Source organism: Saccopteryx leptura, chromosome 3 (genome assembly GCF_036850995.1).
Source record: "Saccopteryx leptura isolate mSacLep1 chromosome 3, mSacLep1_pri_phased_curated, whole genome shotgun sequence".
Lineage (NCBI taxonomy): Eukaryota > Metazoa > Chordata > Mammalia > Chiroptera > Emballonuridae > Saccopteryx > Saccopteryx leptura.
In genome coordinates, this window is record NC_089505.1 from 325,259,794 (window position 1) to 325,275,607 (window position 15,814).

The following is a 15,814-nucleotide window of genomic DNA, read 5'->3' on the forward strand; positions in this document are numbered from 1 at the left end:
TAGGGGCAACAGGGTTGGGCCATGAGAACCTCGTTGGCTTGAGGTTCAGCTGGTTTTGCTGGCAGAGGTGGTGTGGTCAGGATGACTGCACATGGCTGGTTAATACAACTGCATAGAGAACATGACTTGCATGGTCAGGAGCTATGGGTTGGGTGAAGGAGGCAACTCACATGGTTGTAAGGTTGATTATATATAGCAAATTAGAGTAAGTTAAATTGAGCAAAATGAGAGCCACATTTCTTACTGTTGAATAAATACAGAAATATGAAACTCTAGAGTCAATTGTGAGGTAATGGTTAGAAGTTGGAGGTATTGGTATAAAATCATGATAGAGACACATGGACAAACAGAAAGAAATTGATAGGGATTTATATATATGTGAGCATGAGTTTACCCATATATACTTCCTCGTCCTGTCCATTGAGAAGGCCAATGTCATCCCAGCAGCAATGAGCTCACCTAGTACCCAGATCATGACTTCCAAATGGCATTCTCAAAAAAAAAAAAAATGCCATTCGTCTTTAAAATCAACCAGGGCTGCCTGACCAGGCAGTGGTGCAGTGGGTAGAGCGTTGGACTGGGATGTGGAGGGCCCAGGTTCAAGACCCTGAGCTCGTGAGCTTGAGCACGGGCTCATCTAGTTTGAGCGGGGCTCACCAGCTTGAGCCCAAGGTCACTGGCTCAAGCAAGGAGTCACTTAGTCTGCTGTAGCCCCCTGGTCAAGGCACATATGAGAAATCAATCAATGAGCAACTAAGGAGCCGCAACAAAGAGTTGATGTTTCTCATCTCTTCCTCTCTAACTCTCTCTGTCTCTGCCACAAAAAAAAAACAAAAAAAAACAAAAAACAAAAAAAACCCCAGGGCTGCTACAGAGATGGCTGATTTCAGACCGGAGAAAATACAAGATTAGCTTGAAACCTCCTATCGTGTCAGAAAATAAAGAAGTATTCAAAGAAGGATGTGAATATATCTAAAGGACAGAAAGCTAGCTTTGATATAAGAAAATTTGGGCATTAAAATATAGTAACAGATTATAACCCACTGAGTGAGAACTGAATCCACTGGTCTATACTATATAAATAAGTGAATATATAAATAAATCAGGGAAATAAAAAGTCCTAATTATAGTCAAATGCCATTTCTTTAATGTAGAAGGAACGCTGAAGTTAAAAATTACCATTTGGCCATTGTTAGAGTAATAATTCAGGCAAGAATAATATGGGTGCTAAAGTGAATGGTAAATATTACCTTTTGCAACAACATGGATGGACCTGGAAACTACCATGCTAAGTGAAATAAGCCAGACAGAGAAAGAAAAATCATATGACCTCACTCATTTGAGGACTCCAAGGAATAATGTGAACCGAGGAATAGAATTAAACCTGAAGGGAAGGGGGGAGGGAGCTGTTAGGAGGGGAGCAAGGGAGATGTTGAGGGGAATACGGGGGAGAGGGGATGCAATTTGGCCAACACTAGAATCTATGTAAACACAATAAATTAAATAAAAAATGTTTGATAAGGAATAGGATATTTAGACAGTCTCAATGTGTCTTTCTATAAAATATTTGTTAGAGTTATTATAAGTATAAAATATTTATTGGTTAACTTTAAATATTTTATTTATTGATTTTACAGATGGAGGTGGCTTGAGAAATATCAACTAATAGTTGCTTCACTTTAGTTGTTCACTGATTGTTGTATATGACTTGACTGGGCAAGCCCAGGGTTTTGAACCAGTGCCTCAGCATTCCAGGTTGACGCATTATCCACTGCACCACTACAGGCTAGGTTATTGGTTAACTTCAGAGTGGAAAAACCTAGAAAGTAACAGCTTAATCAATTGGTAAAATATCATAGCACTGGGACAAATCAACTGTGTGCCTCCTGATGAGAACAGTATTTTTATGTGGTGTTTCGGTCAAAAATGCATAAACTGAATCTGTTCACGAGATAACAGAAGGCAAACATAAATGGAGGGACATTCATCTAGGTAACGGGCCTCTATTCTTCAAAAATATCAAGGTCATAAAAGATGAAGAAATGTTCAATTTTAAGGAGATGAAACAGTCATGACAATTAAGTGCAATACACGATCCTGTACTGGACCGTGGAGATATAAAGGATTACATATTTTAAGGAACTAGCAAAATCACATTTTAAAAAATAGTAAATGTCAGGGAGGGCAAAGATTTATTTCTACAAGATATCTGAAGTTGAGAGTTTTTCTGATAGTCTTCAAAGTTAGACATTCTTTGTAAATAGCATGGATTTGGCTTATTGTTTCTTTTTCAATCTCTTGATAGAACCAAAGTGTTTTAATTTCTTTTGAAATTAACTATCAAATCATCTTACCACTGGGTTATGAGCAAACAGTAACAATGTCAGTAACAATATCTTCTGTAAAAAGACACAAAAAACCCACCTAATTCATAGCAGAACCATCTTATTTCTTTTTTTTTTTTAGAGACAGAGAGAGAGAGTCAGAGAGCGGGACAGACAGACAGGAACGGAGAAATGAGAAGCATCAATCATTAGTTTTTCGTTGCGCATTGCGACACCTTAGTTGTTCATTGATTGCTTTCTCATATGTGTCTTGACCGCGGGCCTTCAGCAGACCGAGTAACCCCTTGCGCAAGCCAGCAACCTTGGGGTCTCAAACCTGGGTCCTTGGCATCCCAGTCCGACGCTCTATCCACTGCACCACCGCCTCGTCAGGCGCTTATTTCTTATTGATAAAATTTTATTAAAAGCAGATCTCTTCCACACAAAAATACCCTATTAATTTTCAACAAAGTTGCAAAAGCAATTAAGTGGAGGAAGAACAGCCTATCAACAAATAGCACTGAAATGAGTGGACATCCATTGGCAAAAATGAACCTTGACATAAACTATACACTTTATACAAAAACCAACTTAAATGTATGCTAGACTCCATGTAAAATTATAAATCTTCTTGAAAATAACATAAAAGATAAATTTTGACATCTAGGACTAGGCCGGTGATGGCGACCTTTTTATAAAAACCACCCACTTTTGCAGTGCCGGTCAACCTAGTCACTCCCGGCCCCCTAGTGGGCGGTCCAGTTCTCATGGTGGGCGGTAGCAGAGCAACCAAATGGCACCGCAATTGCCTACCATGAAAGCTGGAACGCCCACTAGTGGGCGGGAGGGACCACATTGACCAGCACTGCAAAAGTGGGTGGTTTTTATAAAAAGGTTCGCCATCACAGGACAAGGCAAAAAGACTTATCTTAGAGTTGACAACGAAAGTAGGATCCGTAGGATGAAAAATTGATAAATTTGATCACATAACTTTTGCTCTGCAAAAACCCCTGCTGAGCCTGACCTGTGGTGGTGCAGTGGATAAAGCGTCGATCTCGAAATGCTGAGGTCGCCGGTTCAAAACTCTGGGCTTGCCTGGTCAAGACACATATGGGAGTTGATGCTTCCAGCTCCTCCCCCTTTCTCTCTCTCTGTCTCTCTCTCCTCTCTCTCCCTCTCTGTCTCTCTCTCTTCTCTCTAAAAATGAATAATAATAATAAAAAAGAAAGCAATCAATGAACAACTAAGGTGTCGCAACAAAAAACTAAAGATCGATGCTTCTCATCTCTCTCCGTTCCTATGTATCTGTCCCTATCTATTCCTCTCTAAAAAAAAAAACACAAAAAAACCTGCCGAAAGGATGAAAAGACAAATTAAAGACCCTGAGCTACCTTTACACATTACAAATCTCACAAAGGCTTCATATATAGAATATATAAAGAACTTTAACAACTCAATAGTAAACAATACAATCAGAGAAAGGGTAAAAGACATATACAAACATTTCACCAAACAGAATATACAGATGGCAAATAAACACCTCAAAAGATGCTTGACATTATTTGTTCTTTGGATATTCTGCAGAGAATTACGTTACCTGAAAAAAGCCATTCTCAAAAGGAACTGTTTAGCCTGACCAGGCGGTGGCGCAGTGGATAGAGCGTCGGACTGGGATGTGGAAGGACCCAGGTTCGATACCCTGAGGTCACCAGCTTGAGTGCGGGCTCATCTGGTTTGAGCAAAAAGCTCACCAGCTTGGACCCAAGGTCGCTGGCTCGAGCAAGGGGTTACTTGGTCTGTTGAAGGCCCATGGTCAAGGCACATATGAGAAAGCAATCAATTAACAACTAAGGTGTCGCAATGCGCAACACTGATGCTTCTCATCTCTCTCCATTCCTGTCTGTCTGTCCCTGTCTATCCCTCTCTCTGACTCTCTCTCTGTCTTTGTTAAAAAAAAAAAAGGAACTGTTTAGGGGCCGAATTGTGATACTTCAAAAAATTCTATAGAAGGTCTAACTCCAGTACCTCAGAGTGTAATCTTATTGGAAAACAGCATCTTTAAGGCCCTAGCTGGTTGGCTCAGTGGTAGAGCATCAGAGCACTGGCCTGGTATGTAGAAGTCCCGGGTTCGATTTCTGGCCATGGTACACAGAAGCGCCCATCTGCTTTTCCATTCTTTCCCCCTCCTTTCTTTCTGTCTCTCTCTTTCCCTCCCACAACCAAGGCTCCATTGGAGCAAAGTTGGCCTGGGCACTGAGGATGGCTTCGTGGCCTCTATCTCAGGCGCTAGAATGGCGCCAGTTGCAATGGAGCAACGGCCCAAATGGGCAGAGCGTCGTTCCCTGGTGGGCATACCGGGTGGATCCTGGTTGGGCTCATGGGGGAGTCTCTACAAATTTAACCAAATTAAGACATTATCCAATATGGGCACTAATCCAATATGATTTGTATCCTAATATAATGGGGAAATGTGGACACAGAGGGAGGACCTTGTGACAACACACAGGGTAAAGATGGCCATGTGACTGAAATGATGCATCTGTAAACCAAGGAAGGCCAAGTCTGCCAGCAAACAACGGAAGCTGGAAGAAAGAAAGGAATCTCCTGGAGCTGTCAGAGGAAACATGGTCCTGCTGACTCCCTAACATCAGACTTCTGGCCTCTAGGACATGAGCCAATACATTTCTGTTGTTTTAAGCAATTTAGTTTTGCATAGTAGGCCTAGGAAACTAATACTGATATATAGGGGTGGACAAAAGTAGTTTACAGTTGTGAGTATGCAGAACACATAGTTTATTATTGTATTATTATTAATTAATTATATTATTTTTAAATCTACTTTTGCCCACTCATATACTGCATATTTCTATTTATGTAGCATCATAAAATAATTGTGACGATGAGAACAGATTAGTGGTTGCTAGGAGTCTGGGGACAGGAAAGGGGATGAATGTGGCTGTAATGGGAACATAGGGAGTCTGTGGTTCAGCTGAGTATATTGATTGTTGTGGAGATTATTCAAGGCTACACATGTGACAAAACTGCGTAATGGTACACATACATGTATACACACACATGCACACTGCATGACTGGTGAGATTTGAACCAGCTTCATAAATTGTGTCAATATCTATTTCTTGGTTTTGATATTGTACTATGGGCATGGGATGTTGGCAAGGAGGATGGTGTACAAGAACTCTCTCTCTCTCTCTTTCTCTCTCTCTCTCTCTATATATATATATATATATTTTATACAGAGACAGAGAAAGAGTCAGAGAGAGGGATAGATAGGGACAGACAGGAACGAAGAGAGATGAGAAGCATCAATCATTAGTTTTTCATTTTGACACCTTAGTTGTTCATTGATTGCTTTCTCACATATGCCTTGACCGTGGGCCTTCAGCAGACTGAGTAACCCCTTGCTCGAGCCAGCAACCTTGGGTCCAAGCTGGTGAGCTTTTGCTCAAGCCAGATGAGCCTGCGCTCAAGCTGGCGACCTCGGGGTCTTGAACCTGGGTCCTCCGCATCCCAGTCCGACGCTCTATCTACTACGCCACCACCTAGTCAGGCCCTATATATTTCTTTGTAATCTATTGTGAATCTATAATTACTGTGAATCTAAAAATTTTGAATAGTCAATACAAAAGTTAAATACAAAAAATATCTTTCACTTTCATAACTTAGTCATTAATATATTACTAATATAATTGAATATTTTTTTGATAACTTAGGTTCTTGCAGTGACTCATGGTGTTATTCTACAAGTCAACTGTCACTAAAGATTATGTTGGCTTAACCATAAAGTGGGCCCAGGTCTCAGCTTATTTCAATTCCTCTCTGAAATAGTTGTTTTTTTTTTGTGATTGTTTCCCATAAAAGCAGAATACAGGAGGTATAGATGATTTTATTGAGTTGAGGAATCTGTTTGGTTGTATTGTGAGTTGTTGACCATTTCTGAAGTATCATCAATCCCTTGGTACACCCACTCACTGAAAGGCATGCTTGCAAACAGGCTATACTTGAGCTGATGGGAGCCTATTTCTTGGCAAGAAACAAGGAACAAGAAGGGACTAGACTGCTTGCAGTCTTTCTCTGCCCTAGGGGTTCCTGTTGGGAGGATGGTTGAGATCTGGCTATGAGCATTTGACACCCACTTTCCTTACCCTCCATTATTGGTCTCAGCTGCAAAGTGGTGGGCAGATCAGGATCTGTGGGCAGCACATGATATAAGAGCCATGAGATTGCTGTTCCTGCCCCTGAGGACAGCAATCTACCTGCAGCATAAATAGCAGCTGCACAGTGAACCGCTGTTTGATGTCATATCTCCATGACCTGGAATGCACTTTAGAATATTAGGAATGTATGATGTGCCAGGTGTGTCTTAATGCTGAGTGTCATGAAGATGAGGCAGAGCAGTGCACAATCAGCCTGCAGTTTGCCTCAGACTCAGAAACAGACACATCAGGTGACCAGACCTTGTCTTCACTGGGGGCCTGTTTCTTGCCCATTGAGCCAGAAGCAGAGATGGCTCACATAGGAGCACTGCTGAGTGACTAATGTCAATCACTCTCTTATTCCTCAGGGGAGGCACTAATTGGCAGTCAAATAACTAAAAGATGAACAGAGAAAGGAAAACAAGGACTGAACAATGGGATATAGAACATCCCTCTCAGGTGACTGAGACATAGATGTTCCTCTATTAGTTAAGATCCAGCAGAGGTTTCTTTTGGAACCTTTATCATGTGTTGAACTTGCCAAATACATCTCAGTCCCTTGTCTATTCTTAGAGGATCTGTTGAACAGTAAGCTCCTGTAGGCTGCCACTCCCTAGAACTTCCCACAATATCACAGGGACCACAGGGCTTCCTTCAACTGTTCAAGGATCTCAGAACTGGTAGAGTTAGTTCTGAGAAATGGCTGAGCTCAATCCTGAGATTCCTACTTTTACTGACTATTATTGAGCTTTCAGCTTCTCTTTCTTTTCTACAACCTGCCTATGTGTCAGAAAGGACCTAGGGTCACTGGGCTGAGAATATTTTGGGGGCAACATTACATTTGGATAATTTATATCTCAGTACTTAACACAGTGGCTGACAGTCCAAACCTGTTCAAGGAATGGATTTACTACTTATTCAGCACAAAACTGGATTTTAAAAATATTTTTCTATTTTGGTACTCCATTAATTTCTTTTTTTTTTTTTTTTTGATTTTTTTTCCTCCCTCCATTAATTTCTAAGAGGGATAGATGATCCTTTAGTAAACTTTATTATACCTTGTGCATTATAATACCTTATGAGAAAGAGAGCGAGAGAGCAAAGGAGAGATAGATAGATTACCAGTGGTCTTTGATATATCACTCTGGCATAGAAACTGCAACGGGTACCGAGGTCATCAGTCTGAAAAGGCATTGAAAAAGATTGGTAACATCACACAAAGCACGCACATATAAAAAAGAAAGGCCCTGGCCGGTTGGCTCAGTGGTAGAGCGTCGGCCTGGCGTGCGGGGGACCCGGGTTCGATTCCCGGCCAGGGCACACAGGAGAGGCACCCATCTGCTTCTCCACCCCTCCCCCTCTCTTTCCTCTCTGTCTCTCTCTTCCCCTCCCGCAGCCAAGGCTCCATTGGAGCAAGGATGGCCCGGGCGCTGGGGATGGCTCCTTGGCCTCTGCCCCAGGTGCTAGAGTGGCTCTGGTCGCGACAGAGCGACGCCCCGGAGGGGCAGAGCATCGTCCCCTGGTGGGCAGAGCATCGCCCCTGGTGGGCGTGCCGGGTGGATCCCGGTCGGGCGCATGTGGGAGTCTGTCTGACTGTCTCTCCCCGTTTCCAGCTTCGGAAAAATACAAAAACAAACAAACAAACAAACAAAAATATAAAAACAAACAAACAAAAAAAAGAAAGTAATCAAAGACCTTGTTAGAAACAAAAACGTTACCTGGAGAATTTCTCTTAAGAATCGGGGAATTGGAGGCTGGTAAAGCTTAGAAATAGGGTCTTCTTCAATTATATCAACTTGGCCCATATACGGATGAGCAGTGAGGATGTAACAGAAGCTAGGAGGAGGTAGATGAGTTTTTAGCTGTTTGAAATGAAAGCAAAGGTAGAAAGACTCAAATATAAAATATAGTCCTTAATATATACAAATTTATTCACGGATACATACTGTCTCGAAACGGCTCATTGGAAATATCTATATAAGAAACAGACTGTGTTGTTTATCTCTGGGATCGAGTGTAAAAAATTCTACTTTTAAATTTATTAGCGATTCAAGACTGCATTTTAGAAATTTATTCTTCAGAGTATACTGAACACATTTAGAAATTTCTTCCTCTCAGTTTAGAAATGGACATTTTAAAATTGAATTTATTGTGGTGACATTGGTTAATAAAATTATATAGGCTTCATGGCACACAATTCTATAATATATCATAATATATCATCTGTGTATTGGATTGTGTTCACCACCCCAAGACAAGTCTCCTTCCATCACCACTTACTCCCCCATAGCCTCTTCGACCACTCCCATCTCCCTTTCCTGTTTGTAATCACCATGCTGTTATCTGTGTCTATGAGGTTTTTTCGCTTAATCCCTTCACTATTTCACCCAGTTCCACAACTCCCTTTGCCCCTGACAGTTGTTAGTCTGTTTTCTATGAGTCTGTTTCTGTTTTGCTTGTTAGTTTATTTTGTTCATTAGATTCCACATATGAGTGAAATCATATGGTACTTGTCTTTCTCTGACGGGCTTATTTTACTTAGCATAAGGTTCTCCAGGTCCATTCATGCTATTACAAAGGATAAGCTTTGGGTCTTTTTTATGGCCAAGTAATATTCCATTGTGTAAATGTACCATTGCTTTTTTTAAAAACAAACAAACATAAATGGCTATTTCTAACAACAATTTTGCTGGTCTAGCATAGTACGGAGTCATAATCTTAGCATTTTCTTAAGGCACAAACAATGTGACCCCAGTTTCCAGCTTTGCGAACTATGACCCAAAGCAGTGCTGGCCGGCCTATTGGATAAGGCTCAGGATGGAGAAGAGGGAACACATTTTAATTAGTCAATTTTGACACCTGTGAGCAACTACCATAAACAATCTGATGTGGTAGGAAAATGGAAATTTCTGGCTAAGCTGGAGGCTGTATGAATATCCAAGCATTTTATTTATTAGGTTACATGAGTTTCTGTTCTACTTGGTAATTGAGTGTTAGTTCTACTAACGACTAGAAGGTGGGTGGGGTGCTCTGTGTCTTATTTAGCCCAAGGCTAAGATCCTAATGGTTGACCCTAATGATTGTGGTTTAAAAACACCATCCTAAATTAACCTCAAGAAAAATGTACTGTAGCACAGCAGGAAAAGCAGCCAGGTCTTGGGTTTGGAATAATACAAATGGGTCTCAGTCTCTGTCTTGGCTCATGCTCACTGGACCTGTGTTTCTCTGCAAGGTGGACTGTGGAGGCAGCACCTGGCACAGCACCTGGCACAGCACCTGGCACTGAGCAGGCAGCAACCAGGGGCAGTTCTTCCCATGCTGCTCTTACCTCTTCACAGGCCTGGCCGTGGCCAGGTGCTTTCAGAGGCATCACTGGAGGCCACATAGAGTCAATCAAACTGAAAAGATTTGCTGTCCTGGAAAAAAAAGAAGATGCTGCCAAACATATTCATCACTAAACATCACTTATTAAGTTCCTGGTCAATATGTAGATCTACTTAACAGACACTACCCTTAATGCCAACGAGCCACTATTTAGGATAAGTGGTAATTCAGATGGAAAAGACAGTGGTACATACATACAGACAAACAGACTTTCAAACTTGACTGCATGACATTAGTAAGGAGATTGTTCATTAATTTATAATGTCAACACATGAAATATACAGCCATTGAAATGGTTATATAGAAAATATTAATAACTACTAATGATTACTTATACTTATGGGCCAAGGGTTGTTTTAAGCATTTTACATGTATGATGCTTAAGTTTCATGATAAGCTTATCTATGTAAATAAAAATTGTAGCAAGTTGATTAACTTGCTCAAGGCTACACTTTCTAGCAGCACAGAATAGTTTAGACTCAGAGAGATAAAAAGGAAGTATTTCTTCAGAGGCCTTATAGCCATCAAATGCCCTCCGCTGCCCATGGAAAGGCTGGCTCCCTTTTTTGCAGTGTCCCCACCTTCCCTACAAAGTGGCCATGTCACACACACTTCCTGCCATGGGAGAGCACAGAGGATGTCTGCAGATACACTTGGGGACGCTGGTCTCATTGTTTCTTTTTATATTTTTTTTAGATTTTATTTATTCATTTTTATTAGAGAGAGAGGGGATAGAGAGAGAGAGAAGGAGAGAGAGAGAGAGAACAGGGGGAGGAGCAGGAAGCATCAACTCCCATATGTGCTTTGACCAGGCAAGTCCAGGGTTTTGAACCAGCGACCTCAGCATTCTAGGTCGACGCTTTATCCACTGCGCCACCACAGGTCAGGCCTCATTGTTTCTTGATTAGGTAGAGGGGATGCTACAATTGAATGGGGGTCTGGAGAGAAAAAGTGAAACTAGAGAATCACAGAAATTATAGCAAGAAACATTTTAAAGTAACAAAAGAAGAGAGAATAGTCAGCAATAATAACTTATTATGTTATAGGTGATAGGGGACAGGAAACTGGAATATAACCTCTCTCTTTAAAGAAAGACAAGAGTATAAGCCACATTACAGTTTACCTTTTTTTTTTTTTTAAATAGAGACAGAGAGAGTCAGAAAAATGGACAGATAGGGACAGACAGACAGGAAGGAAGAGAGATGAGAAGCATCAGTTCTTTGTTATGGCACCTTAGTTGTTCATGGATTGCTCTCTCATATGTGCCTTGATTGGGGGCTACAGCAGAGCAAGTAACCCCTTGATTAAGCCAGTGACTTTGGGCTTCACGCCAGCGATTTTTTGGGCTTAAGCTAACGACCACGGACTCAAGTCTATGATTCCATGCTCAAGCCAGCGACCCTGTGCTCCAGCTGTGCTTAAGCTGTATGAGCCTGTGCTCAAGCTGGCAACCTCGGGGTTTCGAACCTGGGTCTTCCACGTCTCAGTCCAACGCTATATCCACTGCGCCACCGCCTGGTCAGGCCACAGTTTACCTTTCCAATCCTGACTACTTTTATTTGGTACGGGTAAAAAATGCTCAAAGAGAAGGAAATGTTAAACCATTGTTACACATCTCCTAGACCCAAGATGAATGCAGTACAAAAAAAAGATTCATTACCTCCCTTTTCTCTTCTGAAATATTGTCAAGTATCTTTAGGATTACATAGTGCTTTCATCATTTAACAGGTGGTTTATTCATGAGTATCCTGCTGTTGAGGTAGGACTGGGGCGGTGGTGGCTCACAGAACTGTCTTGGGTGTCAAACTGGGCCCAGAAGCCCAGATTGCACTGGAATACACTGGAACCACGAGTTGTGCATGTGTGGGACATATACCTGCAGGACCAAAGGCTAAGTCTGGGGTTGAAGAAAGGGTCTTTACTGTCAGTCTGTGGTAGCTCCTGCCTACCAAGAAACCCCACCTCATCCTCTCTTCCCAGGGCTTGCCATCTGAAATCGGCTTGCTTGGTTATTGTTGCTTGTGTCCTCACAAGAACACCAGCCTCTTAAGAACAGGCTCTGTGGTTGTTCTCAGGAAACCTTAGTGCTCAGATGAGAGTCTGGCACAAAAGAGGTGCTTAACCCTTGGACAAAGGAGTGAAGATATGTGGGTCTGTGCTAACAGATACCCAACTCCTCTCCCAGTTTCACTTTCCTGTGCTGCGTAGTGGAGTCACACACAGCGGCGGCATCTATCACACACAGCAAGTTGTCCCTCAATGCTTCCATATGAGAATTTTTCACAACCTTGGTTTTTCTTTTAAGAAGCCCATGGTAGCCCTGGCCGGTTGGCTCAGCGGTAGAGCGTCGGCCTGGTGTGCGGGGGACCCGGGTTTGATTCCCGGCCAGGGCACATAGGAGAAGCGCCCATATGCTTCTCCACCCCCCCCCCCTTCCTCTTTGTCTCTTTCTTCCCCTCCCGCAGCCAAGGCTCCATTGGAGCAAAGATGGCCCGGGCGCTGGGGATGGCTCCTTGGCCTCTGCCCCAGGCGCTAGAGTGGCTCTGTTCGCGGCAGAGCGACGCCCCGGAGGGGCAAAGCATCGCCCCCTGGTGGGCAGAGCGTGCCCCTGGTGGGCGTGCCGGGTGGATCCCGGTTGGGTGCATGCGGGAGTCTGTCTGACTGTCTCTCCCCACTTCCAGCTTCAGAAAAAAAAAAAAAGCCCATAGCTTCTAACAATTTTTGTTTTTTGCCTAATTTCACTTGTTCATTTATCTAGTATCAGACTCTATACTAGTTGGAAACACAGTTTAGACATCATTTAAGGAGAAAAAAAATGTCTTTCTAAAGGTAGTTTCTGTCACTTTATATCTTTTTATGTCACCCTCATACATAAGACAACCTTGAATGAATCCAACATTTGCCTTAATACTGAAATGCATTTCCTTAAAAGAGGTTTGGTCTACTAGAGTAGACATTACCAAATGCCCCAGGAGATCATTAACAATTTGATAGGAGGTAATGAAACAATGAGATCCTAAAAAGATTAGATCATCAATGATTAAAATGTATCATTATGCGGTTGAGATGGTAAATGGGACAGTCACGTTGGAAAAGTTTGGTAGTGACCCAGCAATCCCACCCCAGAAAACTTATGGTTCATGCAAAAATTGTATATGAATGTTCACAGCAGTATTACTCATGGTAACCAGGAAGTGGAAACGATCCAAATGTCTGTCAGTGGATGAACGGATATATAAATCTGGTATAACGGAGTATTGGACAGCCATAAAAAGGAATGAAGTACTGACACGTGCCACAACATAGACGAACCTTGAAAACATGCTGAGTGAAAGAAGCCAAGTACAAAAAGCCACAGATTGTATGTTTCTGTTTACACGAACTGTTTAGTATATGCAAATCCATGAGACAGCAGATTAATGTTTGTTGGGCTAATGGGTACAGGTTTCTTTATGAGGTCATAAAATGTTCTGAAATTAGATAATGATATGATTGCACAACTTTGTGAATATAAAAACCAATGAATCGTATGCTTTTAAAGGGGTAAATTTTATTGGATGTAAATTAAAAAAAGATAATCAGCCTGACCAGGCAGTGGCGAGTGAATAGAGTGTTGGACTGGGACGCGGAGGGCCCAGGTTCAAAACCCTGAGGTTGCCAGCTTGAGCCCAAGGTCGCTGCTTGAACAAGGGGTCATGCAGTCTGCTGTAGCCCCATGGTCAAGGAACATATAAGAAAGCAATCAATGAACAACTAAGGTGTCTCAACAAAGAACTGATGTTTCTCACCTCTCTCCCTTAGTGTCTGTCTCCATCTGTCTCTTTCTCTGTCTCTGTCACAATAAACAAACAAACAAACAAATAAATAAAATCAACTTAAGACTGGTTTCCAGCAAAAAACCCTGTTCTGAAATACATCCAGTGTTAAACTTCCCTTAGCTCTGATTAATGATTTTGCTACAAACATTATCTTTCTACCCTTTTGTAGCAGCTCTCACCAAAACGTATCTCAAAGCTTCCAGGAAACAAAAAGCCGGAGACTTCTGCAATCACACAGTAATGCTGTCATCTGTATTGGAAAGTTTACACAAGACCTAATACATAGCATGAACACTGCGAGAAAGGTGCAGAGAGGTCAGGGAAAAGCTAGACAATCGTCAACACCTTTCTTTCAGAATGCCTGCTCTTCCTTTTACGAAGTCAAGACAGGTAGAATGTAGGGCACTAGGTCTATATCCTGCCTATATATGTGCCCTCCAAGCCCAGGGTGAGCCACACACATTGCTGTCTAAATCACATCTGTTGACCCATGGTAGTGAGTTTATGGCTCTGGATAGGTTGGTCCTGCATAAGAGCTCTTCAGAGAGACTGTTAGTGCGTGCTGACATTGTTTGTGGAGCTAAGTAAAACATGGTTTAGAATACTAAGAAAAATACAACACTTTCACCTAAGTTTACATAACTATCTCTATAAAGATGTAGACAGTTTTTAGAACAGGCTGTTCTGATTGATGGCTGAATTTCAAGACACAATTTCAGATTTAAATCTTCTATTGATGCAAGATATTGGAAATCAATAGAGAAATACTGTAATTAATTAATAATGCTGGGATAATTATATCCACTGAAAATGTACCAGTTGCTGGGTCCACATTTCAGCAGCTGTACACAAACCCCGAGCTGCCCCTCTAACCACCTGTATAGAGACATGCTTTTCCCAAGGTCATGTAGCCAGGAAGGGCATCAAATCAGTCATTCTGATCCCAGAGCCCATTCTCTGCTAATTTACCACACAATACCTTATAGATGTGGGAAATTACTAAACATTTCGCAAGGCTATTTCACTAAATTTCAGGAAAAATCTTTTAAAATTGTAGATAAAGAAATTTTAAAAAAGGAAATTAAATACACATCTGAAATAAAACTTTTTATATTATTCCTTTAAATAATGTTTAAATTTATATAAATATGTAAGATAAATTTGTAAGTCTAGAATGCCTCGTATTTTAGGATATATGTTAGTTGCTAGTTATATTTAAAAATGTCCTTCCTAATCTCAACTCTTTCCTCAAGATTTGGAATATAAAAATATTAACTAGCACAACTTTGTATAAAATAAGTTCTTTACGGCCTGAGCAGAGGTGGCACAGTGGATAGAGCGTTGACTTGGGATGCTGAGGTCCCAGGTTCAAAACCTCGAGTTAACTGGCTTGAGCGCGCGCAGGCTCACTAGATTGAGTGCAGGGTTGCTGGCTTGAGCAAGGGATCACTGGCTCGGCTGGAGGTCTCCCTCCCCTCAAGGCACATATGAAAAGCAATCAATAAGCAACTAAAGTGCTGCAACTATAAGTTGATGCTTCTCATCTCTTTCCCTTCCTGTCTGTCTCTCTCTTGCTAAACAAACAAACAAACAAACAAACAAACAAACAAACAAAGTTCTCTGCACATTTCTGTTTTGCCTGAGCAGGAAATTATGCACATAACTTAGTGGCATTGGAAATATGAAATTCCTGTAACATGTTGCTCTCTGGAACTTTGTAAACAGTTTTTGGTCTTTTCTCATGTATTAGATGGTACTTATTATTTCAAAAGTGTCACATGATATACTTACCAGTGTAGTGGCAGGAATACCCAGAATTCCAAGCAAAATCTATTAGCCCGTACTTCATTTTTTAAAAATTAATTAATTTATTCATTTTACAAAGGGCGGAGGGGGAGACAGATAAGGGGGGAGGAGCAGGAAGCATCAACTCCCACATGTGCCTTGACCAGGCAAGCCAGGGGTTTTGAACCAGCAACCTCAGCATTCCAGGTCGACACTTTAACCACTGTGCCACCATAGGTCAGGCTAGTCCATATTTCTTGATACAAATGTTTTTTTAAATTTAAAAATA

General features: G+C 41.6%; 1 protein-coding gene across 2 annotated transcripts in view; it reads right to left on the bottom strand.

Moving 5' to 3' along the window:
* The window catches only part of SPIDR (scaffold protein involved in DNA repair), a 425,527-nt gene that overhangs the window by 37,047 nt on the left and 372,666 nt on the right, over nt 1–15,814 (bottom strand). For both annotated transcript variants that reach the window (XM_066379095.1, XM_066379093.1), the window contains 3 exons: nt 9,867–9,954; nt 8,257–8,400; nt 7,661–7,720 (listed from right to left, as the gene is read on the bottom strand). In XM_066379095.1, coding sequence (XP_066235192.1) covers nt 7,661–7,720; nt 8,257–8,400; nt 9,867–9,954 — 292 coding nt within the window. The remainder of the gene's footprint in view (nt 1–7,660; nt 7,721–8,256; nt 8,401–9,866; nt 9,955–15,814) is intronic.